Source organism: Triturus cristatus, chromosome 5_1 (assembly GCF_964204655.1).
Source record: "Triturus cristatus chromosome 5_1, aTriCri1.1, whole genome shotgun sequence".
Classification (NCBI taxonomy): Eukaryota; Metazoa; Chordata; class Amphibia; order Caudata; family Salamandridae; genus Triturus; species Triturus cristatus.
This window is the reverse complement of record NC_140587.1, coordinates 136,383,683-136,404,907: the sequence shown is the minus strand read 5'-3', so window position 1 is coordinate 136,404,907 and position 21,225 is coordinate 136,383,683. Positions and strand designations below refer to the sequence as shown.

Sequence of the window (21,225 nt, the reverse complement as noted above, 5' to 3'; positions counted from 1 at the left end):
CGCGGCCCGCCCCTCCAAGAGAACCGGCAGAGATTGCCGAGAGAAGCAACATCCCCTCAGCTCGAGGATTGAGAGCTGTGCGCCGGATACCTCGCAGAGACACTGATTCAAAGACTGTCCCGCTACCCCTTTTCCCCTCATCACGAGATCGCTGCCGCTTGTGGCATAAATTCTGCACCTGCCTGCCGGATCATAAAGATCCCTGACAACCACCGATAAAAGCATATTATCTTGCAACGAATTACTGTGTGGTGTCCCTCTATCCAAAGAAGAGAGTAAGCGCGGCGTGTGCGATCCTAGGTACGAGACCCTTCCAGGAAGGGCCTCCCTGCTCTTGCTCGGCCTAACTCTGGGTAAGGTGGGCCTCTGGGTGGTCGGGAACGCATTCCGCGGCCTCTCCGGGGAACGCCTTCCAACATTTGGTGGCAGGCGACTGGATCCGAGCCAACACCTAGAGATCGTGCAGTAGACGGCTTACGCACTACCAAGAAGAAATGGAAGGAGAAACTTCCCTAGGTGCTGCAGGCACCAACCCGAGCACGGCATTCCAAAAGGACCAGTTAGAATCTTATACGCACCGAGAACTGAAACAATTTTGCAAAGACTTTGGAATCGCTACCACCGGACTAAGCACGAAAGAGGACTTCCAGGGGGCATTAAAAACCTGGGTCGAGGCGGGAACTCCCCGGACGCAAACAGAAGGAGAGCCGCCCAACGAACCACGAAGCACCCCGGGGAGGAACGGCGCCCCCGAGGGGGGCCTATCCCCAGAGGAACTAGCGGACCGAGAAAGAGGTCGCAACCACGAACTAGAACTAGCAAAATTAAAAATCGAAGGAGAGCTAAAACTGGCTGAAAAGAAACTGGCGGTGGAACAGTTACGCCTGCAAGGAGAACTAGAGGAAAAGAAATGACAGAGAGAACACGAAGAAAGAAAACTCCAACTAGAGCACGAACGTAGCCTAAAAGAAATCGAGCTCAAGGCTAAGAAGGCGGAGGCCCGACCCTCGGAAACCCAACCCATCTCCGCCACCATGGAGCCAAAGGTCCACATCCCCAAAGATGTGGTGAAAGAATACTATAAGAACGACGATATTCAGCAATGGTTCAAGGCCTACGAAGTCGCCATGACCTCCCACCGAGTCCCGCAGAAAGACTGGGGGGCTGGGCTGTGGGGCCGGTTCCTGAGCGAGGGGAGAGATACCCTGCTGGACCTGCCCTCCACGGTGATGAACTCCTACAGTCACATGAAAGAGGCCCTGATAGCCAGATATGGGCTCACCCCTGAAATGTACCGGCAACGGTTTAGAGACTGCAAAAAGATACCCGGTACCACCTGGGTGGAATACATGAACTTTTACAGCCGGGCCTTGGACGGATGGATCAAGGGCAGCAAGGTATCCACCTTTGAGGAGCTGTTCGACCTAATCGCATGGGAACACTTGTCCGCTAATTGCTTCGTAGAGCTGCGCCAGCACCTCCTGGACAGCAAACTCACAGACCCTCGAAAACTGGCCGTCGAGGCTGACCGGTGGGTGAACACCCAGGCCTCCCGGGGCCCCGTGGGAGACTACGGTCGCCACAATCAGGGACCCCCCCGCCAGAGGGGCGGAGGGAATCAAGGCCGGCAAAGGGAGCTCCCGGGGGGATCCCCGCTCAGCCCTCCCAGAGGACAATCTCCGCCCTTTCCAGCCCCACCTTCGGCCAGCAACGGGCCACCAGGGAGGCCGGGGCCCCGAGTGAGAATCACCTGTTTCCGCTGCCAACAGACCGGACACTATGCCAGCGACCCTCAATGTCCCATGTACCAGCGAACCACAACAACTACCCCGCCGGCTCGACAAATGGCCTCCGTAGCCCTGGGGGAAGAGATGGAAGACTCCGAAGAATGGGAACCAGCCGCCATGGCCTTGGTCTCCCTGGGGGACCGGGAGATGGTCCCCGGAACGCCCCTACCCGCCAACACGAAGAAGTACCGACAGCAGGTGACGGTCAACGGTCAACGTGTCGAGGGCCTCCGGGACACGGGGGCGAGTGTCACGGCGGTTCATTGTCACCTGGTCTCCGAAGATCAAATCCTGCCCGGCGCCTTTTGCCCCGTCATATCATCAGACAATTCCAAGAGCCTCTGCCGGATGGCCCTAGTCCCGTTCGAATGGGGGGGGGAGTCACCAGCAAGTTAAAGGTGGCGGTCCGAACCTCCCAGCCCGTGGACTGCCTCCTGGGCAACGACCTTGAGAACTCCCCGTGGGGACAAGTGGAACGAAGAGCCCACCTCGAGATGATGGGCCTACCCGAGTGGGTATGCGCCACCACGCGCTCAATGACTCTCAGGGAGCCTTCCTCCGAGGGGGGAGAGGCCATGCCGCTAAACACCGCCACCATCCCCGAGATCCAGAATACACCACCAGCGGCCAACGACCCCCTTCTGGACGAACCGACCACTCCCGACGAAGGGTCAGTGCCTTCCGACCCCGAAACCCTGACCAAACTCGGGGACTTGCCAGAACTGGCCCAGTGGCCCTGCGAAGGGGGCCCCTCCCGTGAAGAGTTCTGCCAGGAACAATCCACCTGCCCGTCCCTCATTGGACCCCGACAACAGGCCGAGGCCCAAGCAGCAGGCGACCGGACTGGCACCCACTGGGTATACTGGGAGAGCGGCCTCCTGTAAAGCGAACAGAAGTCGGCAGAGTTGGGATCGGCCCGGGTACTAGTGGTGCCCCTACGCTTCCGAAGTCTCCTCCTGGGCCTGGCCCATGATGTACCCCTGGCCGGACACTTAGGCCAAGATAAGACCTACCAACGACTCGTCACCCACTTCTATTGGCCCAAGATGCGAGCAAATGTGGAGGCCCACTGCAAGTCCTGCCCCACGTGCCAGGCCAGCGGAAAGAGTGGGGGCAAGCGCAAGGTTGCGCTACAGCCCTTCCCCGTCGTCAGTACCCCTTTTGAGCGGGTAGGAATCGACATTGTGGGACCGCTGGACCCCAAGACCGCCCAGGGCCACCGGTTCATCCTCGTCCTGGTGGATCATGCCACCCGTTACCCCGAAGCCATCCCCCTCCGCACCGTGACGGCCCCCGTGGTAGGCCGGGCCTTGATGGGGATCTTCTCCCGCATGGGGTTCCCCCACGAAGTCGTGAGTGACCGGGGTACGAACTTTATCTCCCGATATATGAAGTCCCTCTGGCAGCAGTGCGGAGTATCGTACAAATTCACCACCCCGTACCACCTCCAAGGAAACGGCCTAGTCGAGCGCTTTAACAAAACACTGAAAGGAATGATCATGGGCCTCGAGGAACCCCTACGCCGGAGGTGGGACGTCCTCCTCCCGTGTCTCCTGTTCGCCTACCGGGAGGTTCCCCAAAAATCCCTGGGATTCAGCCCATTCGAACTACTATATGGACACCCCGTCCGAGGACCCCTGAGCCTGGTCAAGGAGGGGTGGGAAACAACCCCCCGGGGGACCCCTCCGGATGTGTTCCGATACATCTTGGCGCTCCGCAACCAGACCCGGAAATTCAGAGAACTCGCAGAAGCAAACCTCGAGGCTAGCCAGGAAGAAATGAAGCGCTGGTATGACCAGAATGCTACGCTGGTCGAGTTTCAGCCGGGCCAACAAGTCTGGGTCATGGCCCCGGTGAGACAATGCGCTCTCCAAGATAAATGGACTGGACCCTTCAAGGTGATCGAGCGGAAGAGCCAAGTCACCTATCTCGTCGATGTGCAGTCCCCACGGAACCCCCTCAGGGTTCTCCACGTGAACCGCCTCAAACCTCACTTTGTATGGACCAAATTGAGTTTACTCCTGGCCACCGACGATGGGGCCGAAGAAGACACCGAGCCCCTTCCAGACCCCCTGGGGGCGAAAGAGACCGATGGGTCCGTGGAGGGAGTGAAACTGTCAACCGCCCTCACAGCCCAACAGTCCGACGACTGCCGCCAGCTACTAGGGCAGTTCGTGGACCTCTTCTCCCTGACCCCTGGGGTCACCAACTGGTGTGTCCACGATGTGAACACCGGCGACAGCCCGCTTGTGAGACACCGGGCCTACCGGGTCCCTGATCGGGTCCGAACCTGCATCCAGACCGAGGTGGCGAAGATGCTAGACCTCGGGGTGATTGAACCCTCCGACAGCCCCTGGGCCAGCCCGGTAGTCCTGGTTCCGAAAGCGACTACCCCGGGTGTTGCCCCCGAGCTGAGGTTTTGCATGGACTACCGAGGACTCAATGCGGTCACCTGAGCGGACGCTCACCCTATCCCCCGTGCCGACGAGCTCATTGACCGCCTTGGGGCCGCTCGCTACCTCAGCACCTTCGACCTGACTAGTGGATACTGGCAGATTGCCCTCACCGAGGGAGCGCTCCGCCTTCTCCACCCCGGATGGGCACTACCGCTTTAGGGTGATGCCGTTTGGAATGAAGAATGCCCCGGCCACCTTCCAGCGGCTGGTGAACAGGGTCCTGTCCGGACTAGAGGGGTTCAGCGCAGCATACCTCGACGACATAGCGGTCTTCAGCTCCCAATGGACCGAGCACCTCCAGCACCTCCGTCAAGTCCTGCTGGCTCTGCGCCGGGCCGGCCTCACCATCAAAGCCAGCAAATGTCAAATTGGGCACGGCTCCGTAACCTATCTGGGGCACTAGGTCGGAAGTGGGCAGGTCGCCCCCCTCCAGCCGAAGATCGACGCCATCTTGTCCTGGGAACCCCCCGCAACCCAAACGGAAGTCCGGGCCTTCCTGGGCCTCACCGGCTACTACCGAAGGTTTATTAAGAACTATGGCAGCATCGCAGGCCCCCTCACAGAACTAACCTCCAAAAAACACCCCAAGAAAGTACACTGGACTCCCGCCTGCCAGAAGGCGTTCGACACCCTAAAGGCCGCCATGTGCGCGGCTCCAGTGCTCAAAGCACCCGACTACGCCCAGGAGTTTGTGGTCCAGACGGACGCCTCGGAACACGGCATCGGGGCAGTCCTCTACCAGTTCGACGACAAAGGCATAGATCGGCCCATAGCCTTCATCAGCCGAAGGTTGCTGCCCCGGGAACAGCGGTGGAGCACAATTGAAAGGGAGACCTTCGCAGTAGTCTGGGCCCTCAAAAAGCTACGGGCCTACCTGTTCGGAACACACTTCCGAGTACAAACAGATCATCGACCCCTGCGGTGGTTGATGCAGATGCGAGGGGAAACCCCCAAGCTGCTACGCTGGTCCATCTCCCTCCAAGGGATGGATTTCACTGTGGAACATCGCCCGGGGACGGACCACGCCAACGCGGACGGCCTGTCCCGATTCTTCCGCTTCAGCAAGGAGAACCCCCAAGTGGATGGGTAGTTCTCCCCGCCTTTCAGCTGGGGGGGGCACGTGTGAGACCGGCCTCGTGGCGTGGGCCCTCCCGACCAGCAAGTTACCCTACAACCACGCCGAACCTCGTGGACACGGCCTTCCGGCTCCCGTGGGCCAACATCCCGAGGGCCGACCAGATCCCCAACACGCATGCCCGGCCGAGGGAGAGCAAAACCCCCCCCAAACCAGACCGAGAAGCGCCGACCCTGTCACACCTCTGGCCTCTCCCCCGAGGGAGGTTTCGATCACCCACCAGGCCCCCGGTGAGCGGGCGCCTCGCCTGCTGGGTGTCTGGAGTCCCTCCCGGACCCACCTGAACAGATCAAAGGGCCGAGCGACAGAAAACCCCGACACACCGCCCCCCAGGCACCAGACCCCTCTCCGCGAGGACTCCGGACTTCAAAGAGGAGGGGGAGTATAACAAGGGGTGCTGACGGGACGGGAGCAGAGAAGACCTGGACTGACGAGAGCCTGCTGACTTGGTTGCGGCTCAATCGCTCCCCGAACAGAAGAACGCTACCCGAACTCTGAACCATCTGAGCCCTGCTGACGCTGTCGCGGCTCCCCGAACTCTGAACCATCTGAGCCCTGCTGACGCTGTCGCGGCTCCCCGAACTCTGAACCATCTGAGCCCTGCTGACGCCGTCGCGGCTCCCTGAACTACGACCCTCTGGTGCCTGCTGAGTGACTCGCGGCCCGCCCCTCCAAGAGAACCGGCAGAGATTGCCGAGAGAAGCATCATCCCCTCAGCTCGAGGATTGAGAGCAGTGCGCCGGATACCTCGCAGAGACACTGATTCAAAGACTGTCCCGCTACCCCTTTTCCCCTCATCACGAGATCGCTGCCGCTTGTGGCATAAATTCTGCACCTGCCTGCTGGATCATAAAGATCCCTGACAACCACCGATAAAAGCATATTATTTTGCAACGAATTACTGTGTGGTGTCCCTCTATCCAAAGAAGAGAGTAAGCGCGGCGTGTGCGATCCTAGGTACGAGACCCTTCCAGGAAGGGCCTCCCTGCTCTTGCTCGGCCTAACTCTGGGTAAGGTGGGCCTCCGGGTGGTCGGGAACGCATTCCGCAGCCTCCCCGGGGAACGCCTTCCAACATGGATCCTCAGCTTTATATCTAAGATATAAGAGTTCTATATGTATGTACGTACCAAGCCTGAGAAATAAAATATTTATTCTGAAGATAAAGTTTTATTTTTGTTTGTGTTGTAGGGATAAAGTGTAACGTCCTGATTACATTTTCACTTCTGAAGAAGGATATGATGGTCCTATTGATTAATGATGAAAGGAAAATGGAGATGTGGTAGCCTGGGACCGCAGCCTAGTCTTAAACTGGTAATGCTGTATCAGCTTTAAGGCGAATGAATCGCTGTGCAGCCGATGAACCACTTGCAAGGTTGGATGTGCTGTAGAATCAGTGGAGTCCCGTGAGATGTGCAACCCATGACACTGAACAAACTACCTGCAATACCAGAAGGCACAACTCATTCTGGCTTTACACCTACCTGCACAAGGTTTCTTGATGGCCTACAAAGAGTCAGATAAGGTAGGCCCTGGTTACCACCAGAGTTTGATTTACTACCAGGCTGCATTGGGCTGAGAACAGCTCAAACTCTCAGAGACAGTGGAACTACCACAATACATCAAGCATACACTTCAAGCTCAGTGCTCAAATTTGGGCCCCAAGACCTGTGGCAGCACTGTACTGGTGCTGATAGAAAAAGAAGGATGGCTGGCAACAGAGATGGTCGCCTTCCATTAAGAAGAACAGAGGAGGGCAGGGCTTTTCTGGAATTACCCTCCTGGTTCACCATGTAACGGAGCAATCGACAGGGGGGCAACACTAAGGCAGGAATCAGAGGGTAGGATATTTATTTTACTTATTTTTGCGCTTGCATAGTGCAAACATGGTCAAAGGGCATTTGAGAGCTTTGCAAAAGAACAGGAGTTGAATAACAGATAACAATCCACAAACAAACAGTTATTGCTCAAAACGGGACAGACCGGTCAAGATCAATGAAAAACTGAGCAATGGCTCTTATGGATGAAAATAAGAAGGAGGACTCTGAGTTTTCAGAATCACAGCCTTTGCCAAAGGGTCTTTGAAATGGGACTGAGTTTCTTTTTATAGGTAGGAAGGCTGGAGGTCATGCGAAGAGTTGGTCGAAGGGAGTTTGAAAGCCCTGCAGCACTTCCTTAAAAGGCCTGTTTCAAACAATCTTGCTTGAATGTAGGAAGTTCCAGGAAAATTGATATCCTGTTCATTGCACTCTATTGAGCGCCAGAGGTTTTCAGTTTTTCAGTCATGTGCAAGGGAGAGAAGTTATGGGTTTGAGAGTAATGTAGACAGTCATAAATTGGTCTCTATCTTTAATAGGGAGCCACGGAAGAGTGATGTGGTCAAATTTCTTGGGTACTGTAGCAAACTAGTTACTTACCATTGGCAACGCTCTCTGGGGAATACTTTAACTGCAGATTTGTAACCTTGTGAATACCCCCTAGGCTAGATCCAGCGGTTTTTTGCCAGCACTTCCCTTACGCGCTGGTAGGTGGCATCATGCGGCTCCGCGACGACTCTGTCCCGTACCAGAAATGACACCGGAGCCCCATATAACTGACACCCCTGTGTGCTTACCGCAGTTTCTTTCTGAATTCTGTCCATACGGTCAGATCTAGAGCCATTAATTCTCTGCATCTGATTGGTAGCGTACAGATCTCTAAATTGGGACCTTTTCTATGTAGAGAAAGGAACCCTTTCCACAGAACAGGGAGAAGGGGGTGGGGTGGGGGGGGGGGGAAGGGAAATCAGTGAGGAATGTGCAGTTAGAGTATCCACCAAAAAGAGTGCCATTAAAAGGAAGCCTCAACGTATTGGAGTGGCATACACCGCATTATGCAGGCTGTGCTGGGGGTCGACATCCACCCAGAGAGGCTGAGGTGCCTGCTCAATGTCTGGGAGCCTACTGACCTCAACGCGTGCACTAAGCAGTGGGCCACACTGGCGTTCATGATCGCAAAAAGAAACATTGCGCAGTTGTGGGGTGCGGTACAGCCACCCCGTCTGGGGAAGTGGAAAGAGGACCTGGATTGGTGCATGTGGAGGGAAAAGTCGGTGTTTGTAGCCAGGGGATGCCCCGGAAAGTGGAACAAGGTATGGGGAGCATGGAACCATTATAGAGGAGATGTGTCCCCCTCACCTGGCTGACAAACTCAGGTAACCCCCTAGCCGCTAGGAAACACTGTTTGAAACATGTATTGAATTGTATACAATGTGGCCGATTGAAACTGAAGTCGCCTGCCAATGTATATCTGCTGTATGACAGTCGAATTGGTTTAATAAAAAGAATTTCCCCCCCCAAAAAAAAAGGAAGCCTCGAGCCGCTCACGGGTGATTTGCCGTGGATAACAGATCCTCACCTTGGGAATAGATACCAACGAAGTACGTCCCAAGGTGGTGCATCTGCAGAATGGCTCTGACCAATACGTCCTGCAGGAGAGAATGGGTAATGTGTCCCTCCTGCTGGACCTAGCTATCAAGGCAACAGCACTTGGCGAACGTGTGAATTGATGCCCATGTTGCAGCCTGACAGATATCCAAGACAGGCACTCCGCATACAAGTGCAGTGGAGGCAGCCTTGGCTCCAGTGGAATGAGCCTTCCGGCCTGTCCAGGAGCTGCTTCTTAGCCAGTGCACAGAAGCTTTTGATGCAAAGGACCATCCACCCCATCTCTTCTGCCCTGCTTTACCATTTGTTGTTCCTGAAAGCCCTACAAAGGGCTATTAATCATCTGAAGGTCCTTGGTACAATCAATGTAAAAGCTCAAGGGGCTATTGGGATCCAAACGATGGAGTCTCTCTCAGACGTTCTGAGTACTGCACTCTCCTGGCCCAATCCGGGTCCACTAAGATGACATAGGTCCAGTCGTTCCTAATCTTCAGAACTTTGGGCAAGAGAGGAAGAGGCAGGAAAGCATACAGGTGCCCTGGCGTCCACTTTAGGCAGAAAGCGTCTCCAAGGGACAATAGCCTTGGGAACACCAAAGCGCAAATAATGAACACTGTGTGTTCTCTGCAGTGTTGAAAAGATCGATACAGGATTCTCCCCTCTGACAGCAGACACCATGAACCACCTCTGAGTATAATTCCCATTTGTGTTCTTCTAGGCACCAGCGGATAACTTCGTCCCATGTGGCCCTCAAAGATCCTGCCAGGAGCTAGTTATCAGGGGGATGCCAGTTCAAGAAGTGCAGAGCATTCTGACACAGAACACAGGACCCCTCTCCACTCTGTTTGTTGCAGTAGTACAAGGTAGTGGGGTTGTTCTAGAGCACCTGAACCAGCCCGCCCCCTTGGTAGATGGGAGGAAGACTTCAGTGCCAAGCGAATGGCCCGCCACTCCAAGAGATTGATTTAGAAGTGGGTCTCCGCCAGAGACTAGAAGCCTCTGATCTCTACCTCACCCAGATGGCCTCCCGGACCCAGAAACAATGCATCGGTCACAGTCATCAACTCTGAGTGGGGTATAGTGAGGGGTCTGCCACCAGTCCAACTGTGGTTGAGCAGCCCCCACTGCAAGTCTCCCACAATCTCCTTGGAAAACTGAATGGAATCCGACAGGTTTCTTTTGTGCTCAGCTCACTGAGATTTCAGATCTCACATATGTCAGATGGTGTGTTCCACAAGCAGGATGCAGGAAGGGAAAAGACCAAGAGCTACACCCACTAAGACCCAAGTCAGAGCCCAAAACATCGCAATCGTAGCCCAAATGTCCTGGACTCTGAGCTGGTGGAAAGGCTTGAAAGAGCACCACATTCAGGACAGCTATGATGAACGGCAAACTCGGACTGCAACACACTGCAAGAACACCAAAGCGGTGAGAAAGTTCTCTGTTGCCTGGAGGTTCGCGACGACTGACTGTGGAAGGCTGGTATTCCCAACCACCGAAGAAGGCAACTACCACAGCCATCACTTTTGTGAACACCCGAGGGACACTGGTGAGACCGAAGGAGAGCACAGAAAAGAAAAACGTTACTTACCTGTAATGGAAGTTCTTCAGTATCTATATCATCCATTGAGTCACATGTTTGAATCATCCCTGTTGCTGAGCTGGGACTCCCACAGCAAAATTATAATAGCAGTCTCGTGTTAAACATAGCATGAAAGCTCTAACCATAGCAGTCAAGTAACCTAGTCATACCATTTTAAAAAGAAACAAAGTTCATCCTATCAGAGATAAATCAGACTGAAGACCATAACCTGAGAGCCGACCATCCTTCAGATTTCAAAGCAGTTGTGTGACGGACCAATATTGTTAGATGAGCCTCTCGTGGGGAGGAGATTGGGTGGCATGTGAATCTATGATAGATATCAATACTGGAAAACTACCATTACAGGTAATTAGAGTGGTTCTTGTCCAGTATTGACTCTTTCATAGATTTACATGTTTGAATCACAGTAACAAGCAGTACATAATACTCACAATACATGAATGCATGGATGAGGGAAATTCAAAGTATTGATCACTGTATAGAAAAAGATGACATAATACTGGATGGCCTACTGCGGCATCTTTCTGTGCAGTCTCTTCCAGAGAGTAATGTTGCAAAAACAGTGGGCACATTTTTGCTGCAAAGATAGCTGAAGCAGCCACAGCACTCCTTGACTTTTGTGTTGCTGTACAAAAACAACCCATCAGGCTACACTTTGTTTAGAAATAGCTTCTCCTTTGCATGTATTCTCAAAGTCAATTTTGAGAGCTGATTCTACCTTCTAAAATTTTTGGTCTGATCTAGATATAATTTCAAACATCTTTTTATGTCCAAAAATCATAAGGCTGTCTCCGGGACTGTGCTTGGATTTGGGAAAAATGTTTTTCACATAAATGGTTCACTTAAGTGAAAGTCTGGAGGCATTTTCAGTATACATTTTTGGTTAGTTCTCAGCATCACCCTGTAACTGCAGAACTAGATGTAGGAACTCTAATTGTGATGGCCTGTATGTCGCTGACCCATGAGAGAAATGCAAGCCCTGCCCTATAGATAGGTTCCAATGGCGGTCGCATTTTTTGAGACAGGACTGTGTTGAGTTGCCAAAGCACGGAGGCTCTTCTTTTAGGTCGAAAAGCCCATACCAGTGCTAAGCCCTTTAATCAATCTAGTGGTACATAAACACGGCTTATTAAGCTATCCTCTGAAATGGAAATGAGCTGCTCCATGTACCTTAATAGATGCATGAACAGTTCTTCATGAGTTGGATTTAGCATTGCAGATATAGGATGTAATTCCTGTGAGTTTCCACAGGCATTACACATACACATTTCCATTTAGTACTGTAGGCTCTATTTATTGAAAGATCTAGCTAGCGCAAACTTTCTTCTGCAATCTTCTGATATTTTCTGATTGGAGAATTTAAAGTGTTCAGGACTGGAAACAAGCATCCTGGGACCGGTTTCAGGCTAAAACACCACTAATCAGCCAGGCTAGCTTGAATCCAGTGGCAAAGTGTCTGGGCATACCCTGCCAACTTAAGGCGAACAAAGCAAACACAAGAAGATCCACTATCTGATCATATCTGGTGAGTATTGCTAATGCATTGGAAGCTCAGATGGAGGTAGCTGCTGTGGCAGAAAAACTTTTACCTATGTTGACCAGTCTCCTGCTGCCTTTATCTGGAGGTGCTGCAAAAAGCAAAGTTGGATTTCTTAAGCATGCTTGAGCAGCTCATATGACAACTGGGTCTTCCCAAGGGGGGACTAATCAGACATGTGAGAGTGTGTTCCGGTGCATGACATTTTTTGTTGGTACAATGACTTTTCTGTGGTAAGGTACTGAAGGCCCTAAAGAAATAGAAAAAGCATGTTGCCTATGCAAAGACTGAATTCTATACCAACACAATTCTGGGTGCTGAAAACTCCACCAAGGAGATGTTCCAAATTGGGTAGGACTTCTCTCCTAAATGTGCTGCAAACACAGTTGAGAATACTCTGGAACTAGAGGATGATTTGTCCAACTTTTTCAAAGATACGATCTCTATTTCTCTTAACTCGTTGACTCCCTTCTGGTGAGTCTTCATTTCCATGGGAGGCTGTCACAGTAGTCATCAGATTATCCAAGTGGAGTCCGACGGCAAGGTTTTACCTACAACAATCAGAAACTGAGGGCACCAATTTGGCAGATTGGGAGCCTCTCTCATTCTAACTGTTCATCTCTATTGCCAGCTTGTTAACATCTAGATCACTCGTAGACCTTTTGCCTCCAGTCAAGTGGAAAGTAGCAGTTGAGGTCCCTGGACCTCCACTACTTGAGGTTTGTAACAGCTCCTTATTAAGTACATACGTATTAGAAGTGAGGGGAACAAAAACTGATTGAGCCCTTGCTGAAAAACACAGTGCTGATCCCTCCATCCTTTCTAACCTTTGACCAATATCTCTGCTACCATTTGATGTTAAGATTCTGCACAAATATGTCAACCAATTCCAGTCTGATTTACTGGCAGAAGGCCAAATCTTAGACGTTGTCCACTTGGGGTTCGTCCATTGCACAGCATGGAGACTGCCCTGGTAGGTGTGGTAGATAACCTATGATCACTGAATGACAAAGCACAGCCATCAGATCTTGTGCTATTAGACTTGTCCTCAGCTTTCGATATGGTATCACATACCATTCTACTCACCCAGCTATAGCAGACTGGTGTTGGGGAAAAGACACTCCTTTGGTGCAGATATTACCTGAAGGGTAGGTTGCAGGCAGTCCATCTACCCCCATTTGTGTCTGAATACAAAACACTGCACCAAGGTGCCCCCAGAAGTCAACATTAAGCCCAACACTTAGCTGGTTAAGTTGTTAAAATCGTTCAGCCTTCGCTGTATGAACTATGCAGACGACACCAAACTAATCACTCAGTTTGCCACTGAGCCTTTTGAAATTTTCTATCGGTACATGGCTGTGGTATAAGTATGGCTGAAACAGAACTTGCTAACATTTAATTCTGACAAGATAGAGGTGCTTTGGATAAGACACTCACCTTCCCAGCCCTTTCCTGTGGGATTTTGGCCACCTTCTTGGTCCATCTTGCCTGCCATGGCTAAGATGCTTTAAAACCTGGGAGTATATCTTGAGCAAGAAAGTTTGCTATCTGGGCAGGATCTTAATGTTATGTCGACCTGTTTATTCCTCTGGAAGTTTCTCATTAAACTTCTGCCCTATCTCCCAAGGAATGTCTACTGAGTGGCAATCCAGGCTACCATATAGTATTGCCTGGATTATAGCAATTCCCTCTTTTTATGTATAAACATATGGTTAATGAAGAAGTTGAGAGGGTCCAAAATGCAGCTGCGGTTTTCTTCTGCCTCTGCAGCCTTGGGGGGCCCTTGCAGTGGAAAAAGTTGTGTTTGTGTTTAAGTCTTTGTACCAGGTTTTCAAAGCAGCCCATCATACTGACCTGGACTACTAATCACAAAAATTGACCAACTACATACCTTCGAACTGAGTTTGATCCTCGGAGCTCAGCTGCTTATCTTACCAAGAATTAAGCGGACTCGCTAGGGCAGGAAATTATTTCACTGTTAGGGCTGTAAAATTCTTGAATGAACTCCCTTGCACACTTCATAAGACCCGCCCCCCCTGATTACTACATTTTAGGAAAGCCTTGAAGGCCTGGCTTTTCAGGAACTAGAATCCTTAAAACCTGTTGGCAGTTCTACGATGCTCCGTTAGCACCAGGGCACCTTTCATGGTATTTGTTACGCTTCTGACTTGACCACATAAAAAGTGCTCTGGGGTTCCCGCACACGGGTGGGACTATTCAGTACTTAAGATGATCAGTGAAGATCCCCTGAGATAGAAATGTGGCATTTCCAGATAAGCACTTCCGAATATTCCTGGACACTAGAAAGATCAGAAGTGGATTTAACCTGCTATATGCGACATGAAAGAAGCCTGAAGGACTAGAGCAGCTCTCTTGTACCCAGGACACAGAAGTGGATTCCAAAGGTCATAAGACTGACTTCCTGTTCAAACTACGGGAATACAACAAGAGGCCTTTCTTGCAAATGCCCAGCTGATCATTGGCAACTAGACGTTGACTGGACTTTGCCTTTGGCCTCTGCCTGACACCCTTTGAGTCTCTAAGTGCCTACCCTGGGGTGCTTTTGAAGTGTATTTCTGTGGTGGACCGAGACTTAAAGGACTAAAGTTAGAAGGTAAAATCTTTGACCAAGATGTACCTGGTTGATGTATTCCTAATTAAAACTTGACAAATTCATATCTCCCATTTCTCTTATTGGATTTTCTGACATTTTTATGTAATTTTGTTTATTGAATGATACTCTTTTTGTCTAACTGGGATTTTTATTGAATTGCATTAAACTTTACTCTTATTTTGGTACTGCATGCATATTTTACACACTGCCCTGCGTTAAGCCTGTCTGCTCTGTGCCACAGCTACCAGGGCTTTGAGCTCAGGTTAATGTAGTGGCTTTGAGGGTTCAACCTTGACAAGGTCTGTTATTATTCCATGAGGCGAGTAGTCATCCCCTCTCCCATAAATAATAACCTAATTTTATAGCATGTGTGTTTTTGAAAGATCAAAATAATGGATAAATAAAATAGCATACACAACCATGAAAATAACAGTAACAAAATTGGCTATACAATCAGAATCAGAACAAAGCTTTATTTCGATTGTGATATAACAATCATAAAAAGCACAGATAAAATAGAAGAAATTTTCATCAGAGAATTTAAATACAATATCCAGATAAAATATGTTTCTCTAAAATATAGCTCATATTTAAAATCTGATGAGTTAATGAAAAATACATGTAAAAAGAGCCACCTCCTCAGTCCTGAAAAACAATACTCTTTCTCTGGTGGAGAGTTTTTTTTAAGAAACATGGATATCCTCCAAGCAACATGTTCATTTTTTTAAAACTGGAGTTTAATAAAAGCAGGGCGGCATTGTCTCAGTCCCCAACAGTAAAATTGGGAGTTTCCAGGTCTTTCTTATCTCGATATAGAATTGACAAAATAAAACAGTGGGTAAAGACGATTGAGGCGACGAGTTATCACATGGACATGGTTGTAGCTCGCTTGCCCAATCATTCAAGTTGGGGAAAGAGACAAGTATATGTATTGTCCCCAGTCTAAATCTTAATAGTAAAAACCTATCAAAGACACCCGGTACAAATACTAAATATGGCTGCAAGCTAAAAGTGTAAGAACCATCTGGTGCTGCAAAACGCTAGGCTCGATGATTTCCCCCGATTGTCTTAGGCTTTCCAGGAAAGAAAGGGCCTCTTTTCTAAGATTTTTCCTGGAGACCAGGGTGATAGGGCTAGGGTTAGTAAAATATTCTGGATTGCCCGTATCTTTTGTAAAGTCGTGCATAAACTTAACTCATGGGATCCTTTGCGCACCATCCAGCCTAAGACTATCCTGTAGTATGTCCCTATTAAGTGGAGTCTCGTCACTTGACCAAATCCTGTGCCACAGAAGAATTGGCTCTAATTTTAAGAGGTCGGATATGTATGGAAGACCCAATTCGGCATGAGAAACGTAAGTGGAGGTACCAGAAGATGCAGACAAAATGTATTTTAATAAGAAGTTCTCCACTAGTTGTATTGAGTTAGTGTCCACGAAACCCCAAATCCCAGCCCCATAAGTAACAGTTGTAAGGCATTTTGCTTTGCAAATTTTTAGAAGTTCCAGAGGTGGTTTACGTCCCAGTTTTTTTTGCAAAGCTGACTAAAGCAGTCATTGTTCTAATAAGTGCCAGCTTTCTGGCTGTAACAGCTTTGGCCCAGGTGTCATTGTGGCTAAACAAAATGCCTAAATATGAAAAGCTGCTGGTTGTGACTATCGGATTTCCCTCCACAAAAATGTCCCTGCACTTCTGGATCCCACGGCCACATCTCATTGTAAAGGTTTTCGTGATATTAATTCTGAGATCCAGCTCCTTCATAAAATTAAAAAAGTTATTTAAGGTATTTTGTAGGCCAATCTGGGTGCGAGACAATCACGGCATCGTCAGTATATAACAATGCTGGAATGGGACAATTACCTATTTGCAGGAAATCTTGGGCGTCTTTAAGAAGTGCCTGTCCTAACCCATTAATGTAAAGATTAAAGAGGAAGGGGGCTAGGACACAGCCTTGCCTAGCCCTCTTCCAATAGGGAATGAGGCAGTGCGTTCTCCTCCCAAACCAAATTGCACGCGTGATTTTGCTCCATTATAGAGGCGGCGGTTAAAATTAATGATATTTCTATCGACCCCCGGCGATTCTAAGATTTCCCAGAGCTTTGAGTGCCTTACGCAATCAAAAGTGGCCGTGAGATCGACAAAGACTAGATACAAATTCTCCTTTTTGGCCCTGGTGTACTTCCCCATGAGAATCACTAAGTTTAAGCTCTGCTCCACGGTCCCTAATCCTTCTCGAAATCCATATTGGATAAGATTTGATTTTCCCGTGCCCAAAGCTGTAGGCGTTTCAGAATGATACGTCCCACAATCATGGCCATGGAATCTAATAAAGAAATGGGCCTGTAGCAGGTGGGGTCCTGGCGGTCCCCCTTTTTAAATATGGGGACGATGGTGAATTCCACCCAGGTGGGTGGGAAAGCAACCTCACAGCTTGCGTTGATTATCTGTGTGATTATGGGTACCCACAAGATGACATTGGACTTGTAAAAGTCCACGGGAATACAATCAGATCCAATGATCATTAAAAGATTTCTTATTGCAATAAATACAATTGTCACGAGGATCCTAATATCATAATAACTGCAACAATTCTCATAAGCGAATAAAAATAAAAATAATAGTACAAAAAAAGAGAGCAATTCTCATATAATAGTGCTTCTTACCTTCAACTCTTCTAGCTGCTGCCTCACCATGTTCAGGTCCCCACCAATCAGAAACTCTTCAGAAAGGCGTGACTCAGCCATATCCAGCCACTCAAAGAGTCTCTAAGAGGAGAGAGAAATGAAGACTGTCATTGGCTGGTAATACTAGTGAGGTAGTTACCATGTGGTTGAATCAAGCCATGAATAGACAATCTAAGTAAAAATACATATTGCCCAAGACTGCTATTGGCTGAGAATATGGTTGAAGTAACTAATCAACCAATAGAGATGGGAGAAGCCAAGATTGCCATTGGCTGGAAACATAGTTATTGTGTAAAGTGCTCTAATACCTTTTTTTTTTTTTTTTTTTTTTTTTTTTTTTTAAAGTTTTTATTGAAATTAGACAGATCAAATAATACAGAGTTTGCGGCTGTGTGATCCACAAATAACAAATCAGTAGTAGCAGTGTGACATTTCCGGTCCGTAGATAAACAATACCACATCATGAATGCAACCGACAACAAGACCCCATCTACCAATCCATCATCAACACTTGCCCGGACCTGAACCAGGGGGATCCCTGACCCGTGAGCTGTCTCCAGGGTACTAAAGACGTCCCCCTCCCCCGCCCTCATTTCTAACCTGGGAAAACGCCACGCGGTGTACAGTACCTGACCCCAGGCGCTTAATATCCCTGCGTCGACACCCCAGCAGGACCCCTACATCTGCGTAATAGTGGGTTGGTACGACCTACCCCACTCCAGTGGGAGCTATTCCGGGATTCGGGGATGGTGGGGTCGAGCCAGGCAAGCCTGCAATGTATGTTTTATAAGGGCCCCAGATGTCCCTAGGCCGCGCTATCGTTGGGAGGAGACTAGAGTAGATCTCGCTATTCGTGCTGCAGAAAGCCATGGCTGTAAGCCATGTCTTGGACGTGGGAGCTGTCTTCCTCCCCCAGTGCTTTGCTATCTCCCGCTTGGCCAGAAGAAGCCCCAGCGAGGCCAGTTTACGGACATTCTTTGGGAAATTGACCGTATAACCCAACAGTGCGACCTCAGGAGTGGGAATGAGTGTAAGCCCTAGCATCTCTTCTAGGATCTTGTGAACCTGAGCCCAGAATGTCTGCAGTCTCGGACACGTCCAGGCCATGTGTGCAAAATCGGCATGTGGTGCAGCGCATTTCCAGCAGGCGTGCGGCCGCGCGGGATCAATGGCATGGAGTCTAACCGGGGTCATATACCAACGGCGCAGGAATTTATAATGTAGGAGTTTGTGACGGCTATTCAATGACACTGTGTCGGTGACCTTGCAACATGCCGTCCATTGTTCGTCCGTGATGGGCCTACCAAGGTCTGTCCCCCACTCCTCCCGCGCACGATCATCCGCACAGGGGACCCGCGCCGCGCATGCCTTGTACAGCTTGGAAACAATATGTGCCCTCGTATCGGCGTCAATCAGGATGGTGAGAGGTTCAAGAGAGGCCGGCTCGAGGGGGAATCCCTGAATCTCCGCCCGGGCGGCGCAATAGAGCCGGCGAAGAACGAACCGGTCCATGAATGTAGCGTCACTTAATCGCGCGTCCTCTGACGCCGAGAAAATGTGCCCACCCGGGTACAAGTCCCCGATCCTGGTGAGGTCAAATTTCGTCAACGTACGTCGCACTAGTGCTTCATCCGTGCCGGGTAACAGCCCAGGGTTGGGTATCGGGAGAGAAGACGAATATAGTTGAGGCTGAGCCAGATAGCGCGAGAGCCTGCTCCATGCCCAGCTGGTGGTAGACACAGTTTGAATGTCCTTTGGGTCCCTGGGGACACCTCTGGGCAACACCGTCGACAGGCGACCCGGGAGGACAAAGTCCGCCTCTGGGCGAAGGAATGGGATCCGAGCATCAGGGTGATACCAGGCATAGGCATGTGCACACTGAGCGACTAGATAGTATAAATATAAGTCCGGCACTCCAAGGCCACCACGATCCTGTGGGAGTATGAGGGTCGCCCAGCGGATCCGGGGGTGTTTCCCACCCCAGACCAGTCTAATCATGAGGGACCGCAGTGTGGAGAAGAAGGCCCGGGTCAGAGGGATAGGGATGTTATTGAAAAGATACAAGAATTTGGGGAGCACTATCATTTTAAGAATAGCTATCCTGGCGGACATAGAGAGCGGGAGCCGCAACCACCCATCCACCTGAGTCTCCAGCCGCGCAATCGCGCGGCCATAGTTGAGGCGGATGATTTCGTCCGTGTTCAAATGTATTTGTATGCCCAAGTACCGCACCGAGTCTGAGCACCACTCAAGAGGGAACTCACATTGCCATGGGGAGGTGCCGATAGTCAGTGGGAAGATGATGGACTTATGCCAGTTTATGCCCAGGCCCGAATGGCTACCGAAACGAAGGATCTCATGTATCAAGGGGGCCAGGTTGGCCTGCGGCTCCCTGACATACAGGATTGTGTCATCGGCATACAGAGAGGCCAGCAATGGGCCCGTCCGAAACTGGAGACCCCTGTGGAGGTGCCGCTCTTGGAAATGCCGAATCAAGGGGTCCATAGCCAAAATGAACAAGAGCGGTGAAAGCGGGCAACCCTGCCGCGTACCGCGCGTGAGTGAGAATGGGCGAGATAGCGTGCCGTTGAGACGCAAACGGGCCGTAGGGCGGCTATAAAGGAGTCTGACGGTCGCCAGGAAGTTCGTGGGCATGCCCATGCGCTCCATGACGGAAAGAAAGAAAGGCCACTCCAAAGAATCGAACGCTTTTTCGGTGTCTAGGAGGATCGCTGCAGCCGGAGTGGTCGGGTTAATTCTGTGCAGAACCGTGAAGAGCGTACGCAAATTCAGCGACGTCGAGCGGAGGGGGACAAAGCCGGACTGTGCGGGCGATATAATGAATTCCATCAGCTGGGAAAGCCTGTTGGCCACTATTTTGGCCAAGATCTTATAGTCTGTGTTTAAGAGGGAGAGGGGCCTGTACGACCCACACAATGTCGGGTCCTTATTCGGCTTCGGGAGCAGCACAATGACCGCCTCACTAAGAGTTGACGGGAGGGAGCCACGCTCCAAGGCCTCCGCATACACCTCTATTAGCTTGGGCGCCAACAGGTCCGAAAAGGCCTTGTAGAAGTCAGCGGAGAAGCCATCAAGGCCCGGGGCCGAAGAGCCCCGGAGCACTTTGATCGCCCCCCGCACCTCCGTCACCGTTGTAGGTTCCGCCATGAACTCCTGCATGCCCCTATCCAGGAACACAAGAGCGATTTCCGATAAATAGGCCGCACGCGCGGCCGCGGAGTCACCCAACTTGGTGGTGTATAGATCTGTGTAGTAGGCCAGGAACTCGTCCCGGATCTCAGCGGGCGTTGTGCGGAGCTCCCCGTCCGTGCCCCGCACCTCGGCGATAAGGGACTTGCTGTATGGTGGTCGCAAGGCCTGCGCTAGCGTGCGCCCTGGTCTGTCCCCCTCTCCATACCTACGCGCAACCTGGTACTTCCCCAGATACAGGATCTCCCTGTCCGCGGCCTCCCGGAAGTCAGATAACAGTCGTAAGCGCCTGGTAAATACCTCGTCAGCGGGTGCCTGCTGCGCCTCAGTGTCTAGCGCGTCTAGCTGTATCTCCAGTTGTGTTATTGTGGCGCGCAATACTTTCAGGACCCCCGCGTGCTTAGCAATGCAGACCCCTCTGATGTATGCCTTGAACCCATCCCAAAGCACTGCCCACGAGTCCACCGAACCAGTATTTATGGTGAAGTAGTCCTCTATCGCCTCGGAAACCTCGTGCACAAAAAGGTCATCAAGCAGCGCCCTCCCAGGGAAGCGCCACTGCCGCTCAAACCCCTCAGGTCGAGGAACGTCTAAGCCAAGCAGGACTGGAGAGTGGTCCGAGTACGTTCTCGGGAACGTCCTCAACGCGCGGAACCAAGGGGACAGGCCCGGGGAGAGGAGCCAGTAGTCAATTCTGGTCCAAGTGTTGTGCTGCCCTGAAAAGTGTGTGTAGTCAGTAGTGTTTGGGTGTCGCCTGCGCCATATATCCGTCAACGA

At 50.8% G+C, this 21,225-nt stretch overlaps 1 protein-coding gene across 5 annotated transcripts in view; it reads right to left on the bottom strand.

The window, feature by feature from the left end:
* The window catches only part of LOC146830407 (microtubule-actin cross-linking factor 1, isoforms 6/7-like), a 456,496-nt gene that overhangs the window by 199,699 nt on the left and 235,572 nt on the right, over positions 1-21,225 (bottom strand). For all 5 annotated transcript variants that reach the window (XM_085604595.1, XM_085604596.1, XM_085604592.1 and 2 more), the window contains one exon: positions 17,218-17,319. In XM_085604595.1, coding sequence (XP_085460721.1) covers positions 17,218-17,319 — 102 coding nt within the window. The remainder of the gene's footprint in view (positions 1-17,217; positions 17,320-21,225) is intronic.